This window comes from Megascapheus bottae, chromosome 29 (genome assembly GCF_031878675.1).
Source record: "Megascapheus bottae isolate mThoBot1 chromosome 29, mThoBot2.hap1, whole genome shotgun sequence".
NCBI classification, from domain to species: Eukaryota; Metazoa; Chordata; class Mammalia; order Rodentia; family Geomyidae; genus Megascapheus; species Megascapheus bottae.
The window spans coordinates 7,082,837-7,102,718 of NC_143537.1; the positions used below are offsets into that span (position 1 = coordinate 7,082,837).

At 42.4% G+C, this 19,882-nt stretch overlaps 1 protein-coding gene across 2 annotated transcripts; it reads left to right on the plus strand.

The window, feature by feature from the left end:
* The first annotated feature begins 1,374 nt into the window (after positions 1-1,374).
* On the plus strand, positions 1,375-10,182 carry Havcr2 (hepatitis A virus cellular receptor 2). Of its 2 annotated transcripts, XM_090320719.1 has the most exons (7): positions 1,375-1,710; positions 3,085-3,423; positions 4,018-4,092; positions 5,586-5,629; positions 6,942-7,068; positions 8,456-8,492; positions 9,562-10,182. In XM_090320719.1, the coding sequence occupies exons 1-7, from the start codon at positions 1,521-1,523 to the stop codon at positions 9,707-9,709; spliced, it is 960 nt and encodes a 319-aa protein (XP_090176845.1). In that variant the 5' UTR covers positions 1,375-1,520; the 3' UTR covers positions 9,710-10,182. The 2 variants fall into 2 exon arrangements, with proteins under 2 accessions (XP_090176845.1, XP_090176846.1); XM_090320720.1 differs by lacking the exon at positions 4,018-4,092.
* The last annotated feature ends 9,700 nt before the right edge of the window (positions 10,183-19,882 follow it).

A 19,882-nucleotide genomic window follows, 5' to 3' on the forward strand; every position in this document is an offset into this window, starting at 1 on the left:
CCCGCAAAGGTAATATTTTATTGTCAATGTATGTTTATTCCTAAGAAAAGTAAGCAATATGAATTCATATAATGTAGCAGTTTTGTAGACTTTTGTGTAATACATCAAAAGAATAAAGAAGAAAAATCAGATATGAAGGTGTGGCTCAAGTGATTTTCCAGCAAGCCAGATGCTGAGGTCCTGAGTTCAATCTCCAAACACATACAAAAAAAGAAACACCATTTACCTGAACAGATGTGCAAAGGGCACTTGTAAAATAGAAATTCATGAGAAAGTAAAAGAACTCTTAAATACTAGGAAGAGTACTTTGAAAACAAAAGATGCCCACTATTAAAACTTGAACTAAATATGTGCTAGAAATCCTAACCAGAATGATACAGAAAATAAAAGTGCCCAGTTGTCATTTCCAAGTAAGATAATTGTCCAACATAGAAAATTTAATATAATTTAGAGATAATTTACTAAGAAGCATTTACTACTTTCTGAGGGAAAAATTAGTATTCCAAACTAAATTTTATTTCAGCACGTCATTAATCATCAAAATATAAATGTAGACATATGGTGCTATATAGGCCAGGTGTCCGTGGCTCACATCAGCAACCCTAACCACTCTGATTTGAGGATTTGAAGATTGCAATTTGGAGCTAGCTCGAGAAGCCAAGTTTTGGGGATGCTTGCTTTGGATTAACAACCAAAGAGCCAAATTGAACTGTGGCTCAAGTGGTAGAGCGCCAACCTTGAGCAAAATAGCCAGGTTAGAAGGCGAGGCTCTGAGTTCAAGCCCTAGTACTTGCATTCAAACATACCCCAAGGTTAAGAATTAGGCTCATATAATGAATGATTGTTGTCCTTAATGTACTATGCTCTCTTTTGCTGTCCCTTGGTTATATCATATTGTTACAGTATCTCACTTTGTTATCTGATATATTGGATATATTTGTATTTGGTTATTTGAAATTGGATAGGGAAGGGGGGAAAACCAAGATGGGGGGGTGGGGGGAGGGTAATGGGGACCAAGACATGTGAAAGGGTATCAATGTATGGGAATTAATGCATCTTCTATCTGGCAAATATCATGTAACTCTTTTTATTAATTACAATAAAATATTAAAAAAAGAATTAGGCTCTTGTTTGAGGTGGAAATGTGCAGATAAGGAACATACATCCATTGTTCCGTTCTGCACCTTCCAGCCCTATGGCGGATACAAAGTAGCTGGCTCTATGAATGTTGCTTTACCCCCTCTGCTGAGTTGACTAGGTTGCAGGAAGTTAAACGGCTCCTTGTTCAACAGGCAAATTCACCCACAGGCTGTTTCAGGCCTGCTTCATCGGAGGTAGGAGAGCACTCTGTCTGCTTTCCACCGCTCTGTTTCTACCTCTGAAATATTACTTCCTCTTTGTTCCTCTGACAGGGCAAATATCAGAATATTCAGAGGATGTGGGGTGGGGTATGACAGAATTGGGGGTTCCTTCGGTATGACTAGTCTTGGCAGTGATAGGACAGCCTGTTGTGGGTGCTGATGACATTCAGAAGGGTGGCCACAGCTCCTGGCTGGGCTGTACAGAAACGCGCTGGAGGAAGTCCCAGCCCCACTGCAGTGTCAGAACCGCCCTGGAACAGAGCCGTCCTTCGACTTTCTTCCTCCAAAGACCCCATGTTGGCACACCTCTCCTCTGACGGTGGGCTGCTGCTGCTGTTACTGCTTACAAGTAAGTGTGAGCACAGCTAGTCACCGCTGGAGAAGGGCATTTTTCCCCAGTCAGGAGAGAGAGAGAGCAAGCACGCACCTAGCCATGCTGTTTTGTAATAACACAAGTTTGGAAGCAACCTAAATGTGCAGCCGTGGAGGAGCTAGCAAGGAGATATAGATTGGCCTGTGATTAGAGCTAGCCAGGCTGCAGGAATACCCTGGTACAGAGCACCGCTGAGCTACCATCATGGTGAACACGCAGGAGTGCAGTTGTGTTGCACTGGGTTCTGTGTGTGTGTGCATTGTGGGGGACCAGGACCTTTTTTAAGTTGTTGGCTCTAGGAAGGGGAGCTAGGAAAGGAAGTCATGCTTTTCCCACACCTCTGATACTGTTTGAATGCTTTCCATATACATATATGTATAGATATATCTACATCACATGTGTGTATATGTAATGTAGCATATATGCATGTACATAGGTATATGTCACCAAGGAGGTAATTTTAAACCTCAAGACAAAACCCGTGAGTGGTTTCAATATACAAATTCTTATTTTGTCCAAGTCTCCCTTTATTTCACGGTGTCCCTGGCGCTCGACAAAGGGGAAAAGGGCAAGGGGAGAGAGACGGGAGAAAGGAGAGAAGCTTATGGTGGATATCGGGCCTTGAATGAGCAGATAACCAGTCTAGATACGTGGTCCATCTTGCTGGCTGTTAGTTTCCATGATCCTTGTCCTCACATGCAGAGGACTGACCATCTGCAATTCTCTCCTAGTGTGTGTGTGTGTGTGTGTGTGTGTGTGTGTGTGTGTGTGTGTGTTAGGTCATGGGGCTTGAACTCTGGGCCTGGGCGCTGTCCCTGAGCTCTTCCAACTCAAGCTACCACCCTACCCCTGGGCTTGGGCATCGTCCCTGAATTCTTCAGCTCAAGGCTGCCACCCCACCCTTGAGCCACAGCCCCACTTCTCAATTTCTAGTGATTAATTGGAGATAAGTCTCACATTGTTGCCTGGGCTGGCTTTGAACCTCCGATCCTCAGATCTCAGCCTCCTGAGTAGCTAGGATTCCAGGCGTGAGGCACCAGACTGGCCCAGGTTTTGTGTTTTGTTCTGTTTATCTTGTTTTGAAGACAGGGTCCTATAGAACAGGCTGGCTTATTATTCTGTATCTTCCCGCCTCAACCTCCAGTGATGAGATTACAAGCATGTGATACCCAGCACCCAGTTGGTATTTTAAGACTTCCTGTTGATTTTGATGCCTCCCTGGCATGGTGAATCATCTCCAAACAGGACAACAACAGTAGTTTCCTCTTTTTTTTTTTTCTATAAAGCACTACTTTCAGGTTTCTGAAAATGGACCGGTGACACTTAGGGTCTTCTCCCCTCTCTTTTCAGGGTCAGTGGAAGGAACATACATTGCTGAAGTGGGTCAGAATGCCCATCTACCCTGCAGCTACACCCCCTCCTCCCCCGGCAAGCTCGTGCCCGTGTGCTGGGGCAGGGGGTCCTGTCCTACATTTTCATGTCTCAGTTGGGTCCTCGGCACTGATGAAAGGAACGTGAGTTATCAGAAATCCAGCAGATACCAGCTGAAGGGAGCACTTCACAGAGGAGACGTGTCCCTGACCATACTAAATGTGACTCTATCTGACAGTGGCACCTACTGCTGCCGGGTACAAATTCCAGGCCCAATGAATGATAAAAAATTCAGCCTGGAGCTGGTCATTCAACCAGGTGAGTACTTCTTTGCCTGCCTTCTTTGTACCTAACTCGCTGGTGATTCATAGTTAGATATGCAGGTGGTGATGACCTCTGACCTCCTTAATGACAGTGCGTTCTGGAACATGTAGACAGGTTGTACAGAATAAGAAGAAGGACCAGAATTGGTGGTCGGGGAGTCTGAACACATACTTTATAGAACACATACTTTGTGGATGGGTGGGACAGAGTTCCAATCCATCTCTCCCTCTTAACTCTTACTGTCTAACTGGGGGTACGATCAACTCTGTGATCTCTTTTGTAAACTATAATATCTACCACCCCATAGGTCACTGGAAAGATTTTATGAGATAATGTTTCATGCAAAATTCTCACTAGGGCCACATGCAACTTCTGCTATCAGCTAGGCTATAACACTCCTGCCTCTGTCAAACATTTGAAGTATGTGAGACACCTACATACAGTGAGCGTGCCCACATGGGTTTGGAGGCTGTGTGTGTTTCTCTCTGATTGTTGTCTTTCACAATCTCTGCTATCCCTTGGATTCCCTGAAACAAGCTCTCTTGCTCTCAAAAGTGCCCCCTGCTTAATACTGGTTTCTGACATTAGCCAAGCTCACCACTGCTCCCACTGGACTTCCTGGAGCACATCCATGGATGCCGACCACGCAGGGACACAGCTCAGGTAAGACTGGGGCTTAGGAGAAGCCTGTACCTGTGCCTGGCTTCTGCATTCAGGGGTTTGTGTTTAGGAGTAAAAGCTGAAGACAGTTTAAAATACAGAGCCATGAACATTCTGAACCCTCAGTAGTGTTGGGTGGCGGGGGCGGGGGTGGGGTGTGATGGAGACATACCTGAGCAGGGAAAAAAATACCTTGGGTTAGGCTTCTGTGTTAGTCCCAAATTAGTCATTGTGGCCCAAGCCTGGCCTTTTACTTCCTGAACCTCAGCTTCCCCTTCAGCCCAAGGAGTGTGTTCCTAACCAAGTAGAACTCCACACTCCCCCCAAAACTTAATGACTCATGTATTTTTGCCAAATAAGGAAAGAAAAGTACCTACTTTTGCCCTGATTCATTTAAAGACACAGTCCTTTAACCTTTTTCTTAAATTTTACTTTTAAAAGGTTTTAATCATGTTTTATTCTCCTTCTATTTTACCTAAATATTGAATAAATTTAATCTGGTGAAACACTTGTGATATCATCTTCATTATTTTCGGATTTAATTTCCGGTTGGTAATATGTCCTGTGAATGGGTGCCACTCTGCCTGGAGGCTATGGTTGGATTAGGTGATTTGGGATACTAGAATTTCTAACTGGAATGCAGACCACTTGTTTCCTCAGATTCAAGCCTTAGAAGATTAGCTGAATTCTTCATGTAATTCATGAGAAGGACCAAAAAAGCTTATCTCAGCTGAGCACTGGTGACCTATACCTAAAATCCTGACTACTTAGGAGGCTGAGACCTGGAAGATCGAGGTTCAAAGCCAGTACAACTCCATCTTCAATCACTAATCAGGTGGCAGAGATAGGAGATCTTGAGTTGAAGGCAGCTCATTGTGTTTATGAGCTGATGTACTAAATTGAAACCCCTCTGTACAACTATTTAAAGATTAAAAAAATAATAGCTGTCAGATTTGGAGAAACTAGGCTGACTATTCATTTTCTGGTGAGTCAGAAATTTTGAGATTCCTTAAATGGTTTCTGAAACTTTCAAAGTTGAAATTCTTCAAGATGACTCAGGAGCTTAACTATTTTTTTACTTGAGGATGATACTATAAACACATGCTCTCAGCCTACAATTATTTATGGAAAAAAATACAAAAGACATTGTTCCTTTACTCTTACTACCTGAAAGCCACTTGAAGTATAAAAACCACAATGGCAGCACTGCTAGATAAACATGTGTCTTTATTCCATGCAGTATTTTCAAGTGGAAGTCCAGCTTCTGCTTCCTTATAATTGTCTTATTCTAAGTGGTAAGATTCACTTTTTTTGTTATTGTTGATTTTGTCCCCAAACATTTGTGTCAAGGGCTGACTTTCAGTAAGTCTCATTCTTAGCTCTGCTAAGAATGAATTTTAAATAGGGCTATAGACATCTTTTAACTCGAAAGAAAAAAAAACATTAACTCTTGGCTGTTTCCCTTCCTTTTGTGTGTTTTATTTGTGTATATATAGTGGAGAGTCTGACTTTGACACCTCTGCAGGATAAAAATCAAACAGTAAGTCATTATCTGTGTGTATGGGTGTGTCTTCAGATTGCTTTGTGCCTACTATATCCTTGGGGGAAATCCTTCCTTAGCTTCCTCTTCCTCAGCTAAAACAAAGATGAGGACAATTCTAAGCCATCATCCTATTGGGAAGATGGTGGGCCTGACAAAGGGTTAAAAAGAAGAAGAAGAAGAAAAGAACACCATCATTTTGTCCCTCTTCTTAAATTTCATATCTGACCACTGTGTTTTGAAAGGTCAGAGACTCTTCATAGTAGAATATGTTTCCCTGATTATTTAATATTCTGGCCTTACTTGGTAGTTTACAAACATTACTTGATGGTATGAGCTTATTTATGTATATAATAACACATTAATTAAGAATATTTAAAGCCAAGAATTTATGTGCTTATAAAGACAAGCTACTAGAAAGATGAAAGCAAACATGTAAAGATTCTTTGAGGGCTGGGTGCTGGTGGCTCACCCCTGTAATCCTAGCTACTTAGGAGACTGAGATCTGAGGATTGCAGTTCAAAGCCAGCCTGAGCATGTAAGTCCATGAGATTCTGATCTCCAGTTAACCACCAGAAGACTGGAAGTGGTGCTGTGGCTCAAGTGGTAGAGGGCTACCCACAACTGACCATAACAACAACAAAAAAGATTCTTTGAGGATCTCCAGGACTCTGCATTAATTTGACTCTATCTCCCACCTGTAGATTCAGGACTAAGCTCCTTGATTTTGTCCTTGGGCTCATTGCAATTAAGTATACCCACAGCTATTTTGGTTTTTCTGAGTTCAGGGCCTGGCGCTGTCCCTGAGCCTCTCTGTGTTCAAGGCTAGCACTCTACGCTTGAGCCACAACACCACTTCTACTCTTTCTGTTGATGTGTTACTGAGGAGTCTGAACCCAGGGCTTCAGGCATGCTAGGCAAGCACTCTACCACTAAGTTACATTCCCAGCTCCAAATCCAGGCTCTTAAATCATTGCTCTTCTGTGCAAGTTGGGATTTCACTGCAGGCTACCGAATGCAGAACACTCTCCAACCCCTGAGGTTCTGAACAACTAGGGCTCCACCCCCAAATGGGGTGGGGGGGCATGTGGTGAGGATAAAGAGCTCCTCCTATACCTACTACACAGAAGGGATTATCCTGTTTGTTGTCTGTAAAGATGGCTATGGTGTTGTGAGACCTGTCCGGAAGGTGGCTGGTGGGTGGAGTTTCCTGGTTCCTGTAGTCCAGGGAAGCTCTGGGATGGGTGGTCTGACTTACCAATCCTGTGCCTGTCCAGAGCTTTGCAGCTTGTTTCTGTTTATATTTTCCTAGCAAATCCACAACCCGGCCAGAAATTTTCAAGACTCCAAAGCCACCACCAAAATGGGCATCTACGTTGGAGCAGGCATCTCTGCTGGGCTGGCTCTTACCCTGATGATTGTTGCTTTCGTTCTCACATGTAAGTCCTGGGACACTGCTTTCTCTCCCTTCTGATAAGACACATTAATATAGGGACAAAACAAGCCAAGATAAAATAAATGTAACTTTGTAATCATTCTTAAAAGTGATGAGACTAAATACCCATTCATTTTTCTAAACTCTAACTGTAAAAATAGCTAATCTAGGGCTGGGAGCATGGCCTAGTGGTAAAGTGCTTGCCTAGTATGCGTGAAGTTCAGGATTTGATTCCTCTATTCCCCATATACAGAAAAAGCCAGAAGTGGTGCTATGGCTGAAGTGGTAGAGCTCTAGCCTTGAGAAAGCTCAAGGACAGTGCCCAGACCCTGAGTTCAAGCCCTAGGACTGGCAAAAAAAAAAAAAAAAGCTAATATATTAGGTGCTTCCTGTGTCAGGCAGGCACTGAGCTAGAAGTTTTAATTATACCTTCTCCTCATCACCATTGGAAAAGTTGGGCAGTATTATTTCCATTTAACAGTAGAGAAAAGTAAGCTTAGAAGAGTAAGTCACATTCCCTTTACAGTTCTATATTACTCTTGGATATCACCTTAGTTCAGGGCATCAATGTGTCTATTTGTCTAATTTCTTTAACTCTCCTACACAGAGTTATATTAAAACACAGGTCAGATTGTCTTTGTGTGTGTGTGTGTGTGTGTGTGTGTGTGTGTGTGTGTGTGTGTATTTGTGTGTATGTGTGTATGTGCATATGTAAGTGCCAATACCAGAGCTTGAACTCAGGGCCTTTTTCTTGTTCATGGGTGGTGCTTTACCACTTAAGCAAGGTTTCTAGCACAAGAGAAGTCAGATTGTATCTCTTCAGTGATTTCCTATATCTACTGTATCTATACCCAACGCTCAGCTTGCCTCTCAGACTCTGGAGTTTCTCTCATTCTATTACCAACGTCTTTACCACGGGTTCTCTCTCCCTGACTACTTCTTCAGTTTCTTGACACAGCTGACTCACTCTTTTCTTTCAGAACTCAGCTTAAAGGTCTCAGCTTTCTAGACCACCTTCTCTGCTTTAGTATGGGGTTGGTTTCTTTCATTTGCATCAAAATGTAAAATGACTTCATTTCTCTCTACTTTTATTGTTTCCCTCACTAGAATGCAAAGAAGTGAGGATTCACAATTTCCTTCTGTGTCTCTGAGTCAGACATACAGAAGACATCTACTATTTATTAGATAAGAACAGTGCATGTTTCCTATTATCTAGCATAGTGCTAAGGCACACACTGGAAGTTCAATTTACTTCATTCTAAGGTGACACCAGAGTTTCAAAAACAACGCTTACCTCAGTGTGTGTGTGTGTGTGTGTGTGTGTGTGTGTGTGTGTGTAAGTGTCTTTTATCTCACTTATAAAAGCACATATTAACTTTTCTTCTCCCTAGGGTATTCTCATAGGAGAAGGAATTTGCAGAATTTAAGGTAAGAATAATAGGAGAGGAGTTGGGGAGCCAGGAGACTCTTTCTAGTGTAGCTTTATCTTGAGAAGTGCTAAACTTCAACGTTCTCTATGCTCTAGAGCTAATTATAAGAAGAAGATTCTACATGCTGCATTTTTTTGGTCTGTGATATCTGAGTTTCGAAGTTAAGGTGCAGAATTTGTCTCCTGAATATCAAGAGATATTTATCTCTTTCTTAATGGATTTTCTTTTTCGTGAATGATAAACTTACACTGGACCAAGCACCAACTTCTCCATGGTTTGAGTAGGGCTCTGGGTTGACCAAGGTGACCATGTAAACCCGAGTCCACCCGCAAAGCTTTTCTTGTCCATCCCAGTTTTCAGCTCTGATTTCGTATCAGGTTCACCATGGCACCTGATGCAGGGTCAGTATCAGAGCAACAGAACCAGTGAGGGAATCAGGGGAATGAGGCCTCAGCAACCATTATTCTAAAACTTTCTCCCGGTGATTAGAAGATAGAGTCACAGCTGAGAATCAGAGCCAAACACACCGCCCTGCCTTGATCTCCACCTCTATTACATATATGCTGAAATATGGTATATTATAAAGATCAGCAATGTGCAGTTAAAAAAAGTCATAAAATATTCGCTCATTGGTGCCACTCTTCCTTCTGGGAGCTGGCACTTGGAGATACAATATTCAGGGGTCTCATGCACGACACCCATCATTATTTGCAAAATTCTGTGGTTAATGTTATGGGTAGAGATTGAGCTCTACTTTCAACGTTCAACTCCATAGAAAACTGGGAGCTTGCCCTGAATGTGGACAGCTATGTGCCCAGCTCAGTGCCTTGGGCTAACAATCACAAATACGAGCCCCTCCATCAGCTTGGTAAGGTTGGGCTGTTACTATTTCTGTTTTACAAAGACTAAAATACAAAGTTTATTCATACACAGCATCTATGAGAATGTTCCACTCATTTCTTTTCCTTAAGCTTCATTTAGGTGCTATCCTTTCAGCAAAGGCTTTGATGTCTCTTCTGTGTTATTGGCGACATGCTTAAGTCAATTGTAACGTTGTGTTTTCGCAGCCTTATCACCCTGGCCAACCTCCCTCCCTCAGGGCTGGCAAATGTAGCAGCAGAGAGGCTGCACTCAGAGGAGAACATCTACACCATCGAGGAGAACGCGTATGAAGTGGAGGATCCCTATTACTGCTACGTCAGCAATGGAAGATAATCCTGATCACCTATGGGTTGCCTTTTTTTTTTTTTTTTGTCCTTCATGGGGCTTGAACTCTGGGCCTGGGCGCTGTCTCCTGAGGTCTTCAACTCAAGGTCTACCCCTTGAGCCACAGCACCACTTCCTGTTTTCTAGAGGTCAATTGGAGATAAGAGTCACAGGTCCTTTTGTACCCGGGCTGGCTTTGAACCACGATCCTCAGATCTCAGCCTCCTGAGTAGCTAGGATTACAGGGGTGAGCCACTGTGCCCAGCAACAGGTTGCCTCCTTTTAATACCACTGGTTGCACCCCTTCATTTTGACCTGAAATCGTCACTTGTGAAAACTATGGGGTGCATCAACTGACAAGTTCCGGTCACAGCCATCCAGAAGGGCGCTTCCGTTTTCTGCAGACCATCAGCCTCTGCAGGGCTTCAACATCATTCCATCAACCAAGCTACCCAATTTAAGTGCTCAGTAAGCTCTCAGAGGTCTTTGGGGTTTTTTTTTTTTGTGCTGTTATTGGGATTTGAACTCAGGGTCTCCTCTTGCTCTGCCACTTGAGCCACACCACTTCAAACAAGCTTTAGTAGAGATTACTATTTCTTGATAGGATGCCTCTGGATTTTCAGGAAATAAAGGCTCATGATGTGTCCTTGTGGGTCCTGAAAAGAAGGGACAGCTATGGGCTGAGATGTGTGAATGTCTTGTTTTTTTCTCTTGGCACAGGAAGTCTAAAAGGTACATGGATTTAAAGTTATTTGATCCTTGAAAGATTAAGAAATGACCCAGCAGGACTACGTGCTCATCTTCCGCTAGCCTTGAGCCGTGTGTGTGTGTGTGTGTGTGTGTGTGTGTGTGTGTGTGTGTGTGTGTGAATCTCAAGCAGTAGAGCACCAGTTTAGCAGGTTCCAGGCTTTCCAAAAGATGGCAACTTATGGAAAAGGAAGTATGCTTGTTTTGTGTGGCAACAACATCCTCACCATGTGCTTGAGCATTCAGAGTGAAATCTATTTGGCCAACCTCTCCATTCGTGGAGAAAGCTGGACCTGGGCGCTTCACAGAAGAACCAGTGATTGTGATATGAATTCCGGTGGTGAAAAGGTCGAGTCCGCCGGCTGCCTCTGTTTACCACAGGCAGGTCTGATTAAAAACTTGAGCAGAGAGGTAGTTGGCTGGGTAGACTTTTCCCGCTAGTGTGCTCAGATAGTGCCTGAATGTAACTTCCATTCTCAGAGAACTCACCGATGTTCAGAGGCTTCCATGCCTAGTCTTAACCACGTCTGCCTTGGCTCGCCCATCTCCCATTTCTAGTGCTTGGGATCTGCCAGGCCTCTGTTGCATGTGAGGAAAGGGTCCACAGTTAGGACTGATCATAGCTGAAACTGCTCCTCCACAAGCAAGGACTGAGGTGTTCCTGGGCTGTATGACATGACGGCCTCAGGCTGCAGGCAGCCCACCGGGGATTCTACTGGCAGCCTTGAGCAACGAATAATGTTTGACTACATTTGTGTAGTTTGGGAGGGCACTGGCTTTCTGTGGGTAGAGAGGTAAAGGAAAACCATTTTGCAAAATTAATTATAGACGGTAGCCTTCAGGCAGGCTGAATCGCATGTATGAGCATAACATTTTAGTAGAATTTTGGACCTGGTCAGTGGTTTCCTCCAAAAGAGACTTTATAGCAATATGGGGTAATTACCTGACACAGTGAAAACGAACTTAGGGAGTTTAATTTCTTTTTATTTTATTTATTTATTTTATTTGTTGCCAGTTCTGGGGCTTAAACTCAGGGCCTGGGCCCTGTCCCTGCAGTGCTTTTTTTTTTTTCTCTATTACTTGAGCCACAATATTGCTTCCTTGTTTTATTTTGTTTCCTTTCTTGCTCTCTCTTTCTTCTCCCCCCTCTTCCTTTTCCCCCTTCTTCCTTCCACTCTCCCTCTCTTCTTTCCTTTTGCATATTCCACAAAGAAAGCTTTATTTGATGCTGAAAGCACAGAAGGGTACCAAGTAGACACATCCTTGGCCCCCTGGAATGCCTAGTAAATTTTATAGGAAAATGTATGTCCATTCATTCATTGGTATATATTATTGTCCATTCATTCAATGGGTGCCAAACACTGTTGTATTTCCAAGAAATAAGACAGTGAGGGAATTAGACAAAATACCTGCCACCACCGAGCATACATTGTTAGAGAAGAATTCTGAACCTAAAAGTAGAAAACAGTTCTATAATATTGATTTTGTTTTTTGGTCTTAAAAATATGGATGTCAGAGATAAAATAATGGCGTTTGTTGGGAAATGGATGGAACTAGAGTAAATCATATTGAGTGAGATAAGCCAAGACCAAAGAGACAAACGGGACATTGCCTGTCGATATGTGGGTGTTAGATCTAAAACTGGACAAGACAAAGCAAACTAAACAGAACTTAAGATGCCATGCCAAATGAAACCAAAGGAAGAGGGAACAACTGATACCCTAGCATACCCAATCTGGAAGAAATGGTTTTCTTGTCAATGTTCAAAGAGTTAAACCTGTTGTTCTGGGTAAGACTAGAGAGTTTTATATACCTAACATTTACAAATCTTTGGGCTAGAACAATGATGCATAGTATTATGAAAGTAAAAAAAAAAGATTGTGACATTAGCTAAGTATTCCTATACCACAGTACTGTAACATTTGCATAACTCCTTAAACTCAATTAAAAATATGACTATAAAAATTATGGATGTCAGCGTTGGGAATGTGGCTTTAGTGGTAGAGTGCTTGACTAGCATGCATGAAGGCCTGGGTTTTGGTTTCTCAGTACCATATAAGCAGAAAAGGCCAGAAGTAGTGTGGCTCAAGTGGCAAAATGTTAGCCTTGAGCAAAAGAAGCTCAGGGACAGAGCCCAGGACTGGCAAAAAAAAAAAAAAAAAAAAAAAGGAAGTGACTGCTCTAAGCTTTAGTGGCTCATGCCTATATCCTAGCTAAGAAGGACATTAACCATTAACCACTAAAGAACTGGAAGCAGAGCTGTGGGTCCAGAACAGACCAAAAATAATAATAATAAAAGAAAAAAATAGGGCTACATGCATGGCTCATGGCTATACCATGAAGACAAAAGGTTACAAAAGCTTTCACGTTTTCTGGGGTTTTTGTTTGTTTTTTTCTTTTCCAGTCCTGGGCCTTGAACTTAGGGTGTGGGCACTGTGCTTGGGATTTCTCAAGGCTAGAGCTCTACCACTTGAGCCAGAGCACACTTGCAGTTTTACAGTGTACATCATACTCCTGGCCCAAAACTTTTACATTTTCTTATGCATTTCCACTGTAGTTGCACTTCTATTTTCCTTTTGTAGTAAAAAAATAAATGCAAGCATGATGGCAACATTTCTTGCCTGCTCTCCTCCTTACACTTGGGTAGGTTAAGGTGTGAAGGTCAAGTAGGAGGTAGCATTAATTCAGGACTGAAACCTTGGGTTGCAGAGCAGTATTAACTCTACATGGTATAGTTGGAGGAAGAAGATGTCACAGAAAAAAGAAAAAGGAGATGAAGGTTGAAGATGATAAAGGAGGAAGAGAAGAAAACGGAAGAAGAAGAAGAAAAGGTAGGTGTGTGTGTGAGAGTGTGTGTGTGTGTGTGTGTGTGTGTGTGTGTGTGTGGTAGAGGTGGGTTACTACAAAGGGACCAGGAAATGACCTGTGGTAATTTAAAGAATTAAACCAGTGTGATAAGACTGAATGTATAGCTTTCCCTTAGAAGTGCTTTAGGGTTTTTCTTGAGAGTTCAAGGCCAGCCTGCGCTACATAGTGAGGTCCTGCATCAAAAATCCACAAATAACAATCATAACAAATGTCCATTGAATGGTGGAAAGAGGGCTACAGAGAGTAAAGCCTAAATTTCAATTCCTTCTCTGCCCTCAGGGACGCTTTGGACTATACTTGTGTTCATTTGTAAATTGAGGGGATGTCCCTGGTGTTTACAGTTGACAAGAGTGCCCTCTGTCTCAAAAGTCTGTGTGGTTTTCTATACAGACTCCTACTTTTCCAGAGCCTGACCCAAAATGAAAATCTTTTAAACTAGACTAGCAGAAAACAAATACTGTTGTAGTTTACTAATATTGTCCTGTAATGTTTAAATCTCTCTTAAAATTTTGTTTTAATTTTATGGACCAAGGGGTTATGGATATATATGTAAGGTAATGAGTACACTCTTGTAAAACATTGTTACCCTTTCCCTCATTTTTCTCCCCCAACCTCCCCAAGTTGTAAAGTTCATTGCCAACATAGTGTCTTGCGAGTATCGCTGTTGCATCGCTTTACCCTTTGTTCTTTGTCACACAATTTTGTTACTCCCCTTCCCTTCCACAATTCAGATAAACATACATACAAGACACAGGTTATAAAAATCAAAAAGCAGTGACAACGGGCTAAAGGAAAAATATGAAAGAAAAAAGAACTTCACACAATACATTAAAAATAACAACTAAGAAAAAACCTCTGGTTTCCATATCTTGGAGTTCGTTTCACTTGGAATCATCTTCTATGGCCATATGCTTAAATCTTAAATAGCTAAGATTTTTAGCAAAAACATTGGCTAACTGGAGAGACAGGATTTTTCAAACACATTTCCCAGAGTCTTGCTGTCAAAGGTGTGGCCAGGAGATAAGTAATGAGATTGTAGGAGAAAGTTGTCTTTATCTATAAATACAGTTGGAAGAAGCAGCTACTAGCTGAGGAGAAGGAAGACTCTCCCAAAGAAGTTAGAAGCCAGATTCTAGTAAGTACACTGCTAATTTACATCAAAGGGAAAAGCACATGTCTGCTGGACCTTCTCCATGTCATGTGAAATGTTAATCATTATGTGTTATATCAATGATGTCTGAGCCTGTGGGAATTATGGGGAAATAACATTGGTTATTTGGGTTCTTTGGGAGAGAGTCATTTTAATGGAACAGAACTCTTACCGAGTTTTTAAAGGGTTTTGTTTTGTTTGCAGCAAGTTGAGTATAGGGAGCAACATATCTGTGGAAGGCTATGTTTTAGATTAAGCCATATTAGGAGTCTGTAGGTATTATATACAATTACATAGTCATGTGGAGAGACATCGAAAGGATAATTGAATTTGTCTGTTGACTCTTGTTATTGGTAAAGTGAAAGCATGTGGGGGACAAAATAACTCACTGTATGGTGTTCGGGAAAGGGGGGGTTTCCCCTGGCTTCTGATTCTGAAGGTTTCTTGTCAGCAGCTACTTGAGATGGTCAAGGTAGGTACACATGGGGTTTGGTTCAATTGGATGGATGATAGATGAACTTGGACTTTGCTTTTTGGCACTGAGAAGTTGTTGAATCCGTTTAGGGTGAGGACATTAGAGAAATTTCTGGAGAAGATTAAAAAATAGCTGTCTGCTAATGAGGCATCCCCTCCAACTCCCCTAGAGCTGGTGGCTGGGGAAGGGCTGGAGTCCCCCCTCTTGGACTGTCTTTGGGACCCCATAACTTCTCTGGACATCCAGGGTGATGCCTCGAAACTCTGCCAGGTCCCTCAGATTTCTTCCCTATCCTTACTGCAAACTTAGCATGTCTTCCCAGACTTCCCTCGTGCATAGCTGTAAACCCTGAATGCCTTGAAATGGACCCCTTCAGTTGGGTTCTAGATTTCCTCTCTGTCCCTGGTTCAGCAAAACTTTTCTTCCTCTTCTCAATATTTCCCAATCTTGCCAACGTTCTCTTGTTCTTTTTTCCCCTCATTAACATTAACAACAACAACAACAAACCCCCCGAAACTCTTCTGATGTAGTCTGCTCTCCAATCTGCTCCTCATTCCTGTTATTTTTTTTTACGTTATAACACTTTCATTGACAAAAACGTTCCAGTTCTGTTTTAGGGAAATAAGAAAATGGTTGATTCTAAGCCATATAAGAGTGAGCTGGGGGGGCTGGATTCCCTGACCCTGAATGACATGTTCTGGCATGGAAGGTCACATAAACTTAATAAACTCTAGCCAAGGTTTAGCAAAATGCTCAGGTGGGGCATCGGGGCGGGAGTCGTGTGGACTGAGAGGAAGTGGCATCACATTCCTAGCTTTGGAGTTGTCACAAAGAGGGTGTGTCGAGCTTAAGATGCATCTATCTAAAAGTTAAAGCAGTTAGAATTTTAGTTAGAATTTTGGCTTTACGATAAGCCTCAGTTTACAAGCCTATTTGCAACTACCTACTGTTTTTTTTTTATAAACATTTATTCCCAAATATACTAAAACCCAGACCTGGTAGTACAGCCTGTCATCTAGTACTCAGAAGGTAGAGGCAGGAAGGCTGTGAGTTCAAGGCCAGCCTGGACTATGCATTGAGCTAAACAAACACTTACTATTTTCTTGCTAAAAATAAATTGTTGTACAGGTATGATTAGTTTAGTCAGTTCAACATATAACTGAGGCTTGATTAAGCTCTCATTTGGGAGGTGGGATAGTGAATTCAGAGAGTTATAGGAGAATGCATATAATCAAAGTACTTTATCCATATGTATGAAATGTGTTGAAACTGTCTTATAAAACAGGGTGAGGAAGAAGAAGGAAAGAGATGGAGAGGGTGAGATGGATCTAGATATAGTGTTTGAATATATGGAAATATCACAGTTAAAAACTCCTGGTACAATACCTTATCTATCTACTTGTCTATCTCTCTCAAAATTATCTTCAGAACACAATGTCCAGGAAACCAAAGGAGAAGACTAGGGACTCAGGAGATACTTGCAATCTGATAGGAATTCACCTATCTGACAAGAGTTAGTTATCTATTACTGTGTAACCAATGTTTCCTAGCTTAACATTGCATTTGACTTTGATTAGCTCTAAGAAGGTCACTGAGACTATCCAGGTTGCTTGGTACTGTGGACAAGCCCCAGTGGCCCTCTCAGAACCTGCCAGCAACTTGGCATTTGCTTTCTTTGGCTTCCAGGCCCATTTTGTTCTAACTGGCTCTTCTTCTTACCTCCTGGGGCTGCTTCTGGCTGCTGCTCTCTCATTTACCCTTCATTCGATGAAGTTTGGCTTCTTGGAAAGTGGGCCTCAGGAAGGCCTCTGGGTCTATTACATAGCCACAGTCTTTCCTCAGCATCTACATAGCTCACGTAGAACTCAGGGAATACGCCCTGTCCCTGAGCTTCTTTGGCTCAAGGCTAGCACTCTACCACCTGAGCCACAGCACCACTTCTGGCCTTTTCTGTGTATGTGGTAATGAGGAATGGAACTCAGGGCTTCATGCATGCTAGGCAAGCACTCTCCCACTAAGCCACATTCCCAGCCCTTAAGATACTTTCAAATGATGGAAGGAGAGCATTGACACAGAGTCTCACTATGTAGCCCAGGCTATTTGTCTGGATCCTTGCCAGGATTACAGGGATACACCACTGTGCTGACTGCAAATATTTTATTTTATTTTTATTTTTTTATTGTAATTAGTAAAAGGGTTACATGATATTTGCCAGATAGAAGGTGCATTAATTCACATACATTGGTACCCTTTCACATGTCCCATTTCCCTCCCCCTGACTGCAAATATTTTAAAAACCGTGGGTACCAAGTATGATTTTTAGTCTCTCATTCCATCCTCAGTGCTATCAGCAGCTTCTCAGATCTAAAAAAAAAATCCTCATGGCATGTCCAAAAGGAGAATATTTCCTCCTGAACCCATGCCCAGCCAGCTCTCTCTGGCTTAGTGGTTGGGACCATCTCTCTTTTCCTAGTTCATGTCCAGATTCCTTAGAATCACCTGAAACTCCTCTATTTCTCACATCCTACAGGAAGCCAGGTCACCGTCACTGCTTCTCAGTATACAGCTTGGCCCTGGAGTTGTGAGATGGATTCCTTTCCTCCAGCTCTTCTACTCTGAATTCCTTCCTGGGACCCCCAACAGGCCTGCTTGCACCTCCACCTGGCGGACATAGCAGTCCTCAGAGGGAGCGGTGTCCCTGCACTGACTGCTCTCTTACCCTGACAGATCAAGTGGCCCCAGGGGACAGAGGGTCTTCCAGAAATGGCCTGGCCTGTCTGTCTTCCCTGCCTGCTCCCCCACCATGCTGCCCCTCACTCCATGGGTGTCACTCTGGCTTCTGCCTCCCTCCCACTATCAATACTCCAGACCACCCTTCTGCCTTAGGGGCTTTGCCTTCCCTTCCTCTTTCCTAGAAAACTCTTGTTGGCTCAAATAACAGCTCTTTTTGCTTTGCTTTATGTATCACCTCAATGAAAGTAGTGGGAATGCAACTTAAACCTGATTACTTACCTTAGGGAAAGTTACACCTTTGCCCTCTCCAGCTCTCTTCTCCCACACTTTGCCTCTTGCTCTGTGATTCCTTTTTCTTTCTTTCTCTGCTGGCTTGTTTATTCATGCATGGCTAGGATTGTCTGCCTGCTATTGTACAGTCTGTGAACTGTGGGCAAACTATTTCACCTCTCTTAGCCTTTGACTTTCTTCTTTTTTATATTTATAGCACTTTCCACCTTGCAGTGCACTAACAAATATTATCCTTTCTCCAAACTTTATTTTCTAGGCACATATCATCTGCATGAGGCCAGAGGTCTTTGGTTCACTATGAATCTTGAATTTACAGATTTAAAATCCTATATATTACTGATAGTTAAGAAATGTTTGCTGAATGAGTATTTTTAGTACTATATTCTTATTTGTTTTCTGGGATAAACATGGACATCTTGTAATTTTCACCTCTATCTTTATGATGTCAACCTATGAGCATCAAATTACTTTTTATCAAATCAACAGGCTGCCTTCTCCTGAGCTCCTTTTCTGTGAATCAGCACTAAGCTGCAGGGAATGCTAAAAGTTGAATTAATTCATTGTTCTTTCCTATAGCCACCACTCCATGCCAAGTACCTGAGAGAGGCACAAGAGGGTTAGGAGCAGGGGAGGTGACATCATGTGATTATATATTTACCACTTATGTCACTCTGTCTGACTTTATTAGTTAGTTGCTCACTTATCTGTGTCTCCGTCCAATTGCCCAATTCTGGATTTTCTTACATCCTTAGAATATTGAGTCATGCCCTGTTAGCCCCAATGTATTAGGTAATAAATAGTAGAACTGAATTAAAATGTGCAAAAGTCCTTATTATTGGCCTACTGGGATCTGGTGCAGTCTTAGGGTGTAATGGAACTAGTCATAAAATACTTCTCAAATAAATAAGGCATGACTTATTATGACTAAGGTAGAAGCTATTCGGAATTGGTTCTCTCACCTTTTGCTGGAAAAAGGGAAGGAGAGTTAATTGATTCTGAGCCAAGTAGAGGTGTCTAAGGTCTGAGTACGAGTAACCCCAGATACTGGACTCCTTTGTGGAAGACACAAACCTTTATATCCACACAGCAAAAGAAAGTTGTAAAGCAATGCATTTACCAAGGACATTGTAGAGACATTAGGTCTGTGGGCTATGGCAGGGCATGGAAGACCTATGGTTCTTAGTTTTAGGGTTCGTAGGAGTCAGAGATCTATGAAGATTCATTTTGCATTCCAAAAGTTTTGCCTACCGGGCACAATACCAGTTAGGTGAAAGCCAGAATCCAGAGTAAATGGTTATGATGAGCACGAAAGATAGTGCAAGATAATTTTGGCACCCTGTCTGCCAACATTCCAACCCCTCAATCACAGTCACTTGCAAGATCTTCAACACAGACATGCCCTCTTCTGGGCACTTCAGTTCACATGTCTGGGAAAATGAGGTGGGATGTTTCCTCACAGCATAAAAAGGCAGAGAGAATGAAAGAGTAATAAATAATGGGAAATGTACACATTCCTTGATAGAAACTTGTCTTCTTATCCAGTTGAATCTGAGAGACAGAGGAAGTTGGGCCCTGGAATTTGGAGGGGCCCAGCTAAGCAGAAAGCCAACCACTGGCTTATCAGATCATCAGTGACAGAGCCCAGGGCCAAGACAAAGCTTGAATTCAAGAAGGTAAAAAGACATCGGAGGCAGACAAAGCCTTCCTTACAGCCAAGACCTGTATAAGTCACCAAAGGCCCCCACTCTCACCTGTAGACTAGGCTGGAAAACTCAGAGTGGAATGGTCCGTGTGTGGTGTTTAATTTTTTTTTTTTTTGGTGTGTCATGGGGCTTGAACTCTGGGCCTGGGCGCTGTCCCTGAGCTCTTCAGCTCAGGACTACCACCCTATTCCTGGAGCCACAGCCCCACTTCCCAT

Coding starts and splice junctions, on each gene's coding strand:
- Havcr2 (XM_090320719.1), top strand. CDS start 1,521: ATGACATTCAGAAGGGTGGCCACAGCTCCTGGCTGGGCTGTACAGAAA. Junction 5,630..6,941: donor TGCAGGATAAAAATCAAACA/GTAAGTCATTAT, acceptor ATATTTTCCTAG/CAAATCCACAACCCGGCCAG. Junction 7,069..8,455: donor TGTTGCTTTCGTTCTCACAT/GTAAGTCCTGGG, acceptor TCTTCTCCCTAG/GGTATTCTCATAGGAGAAGG.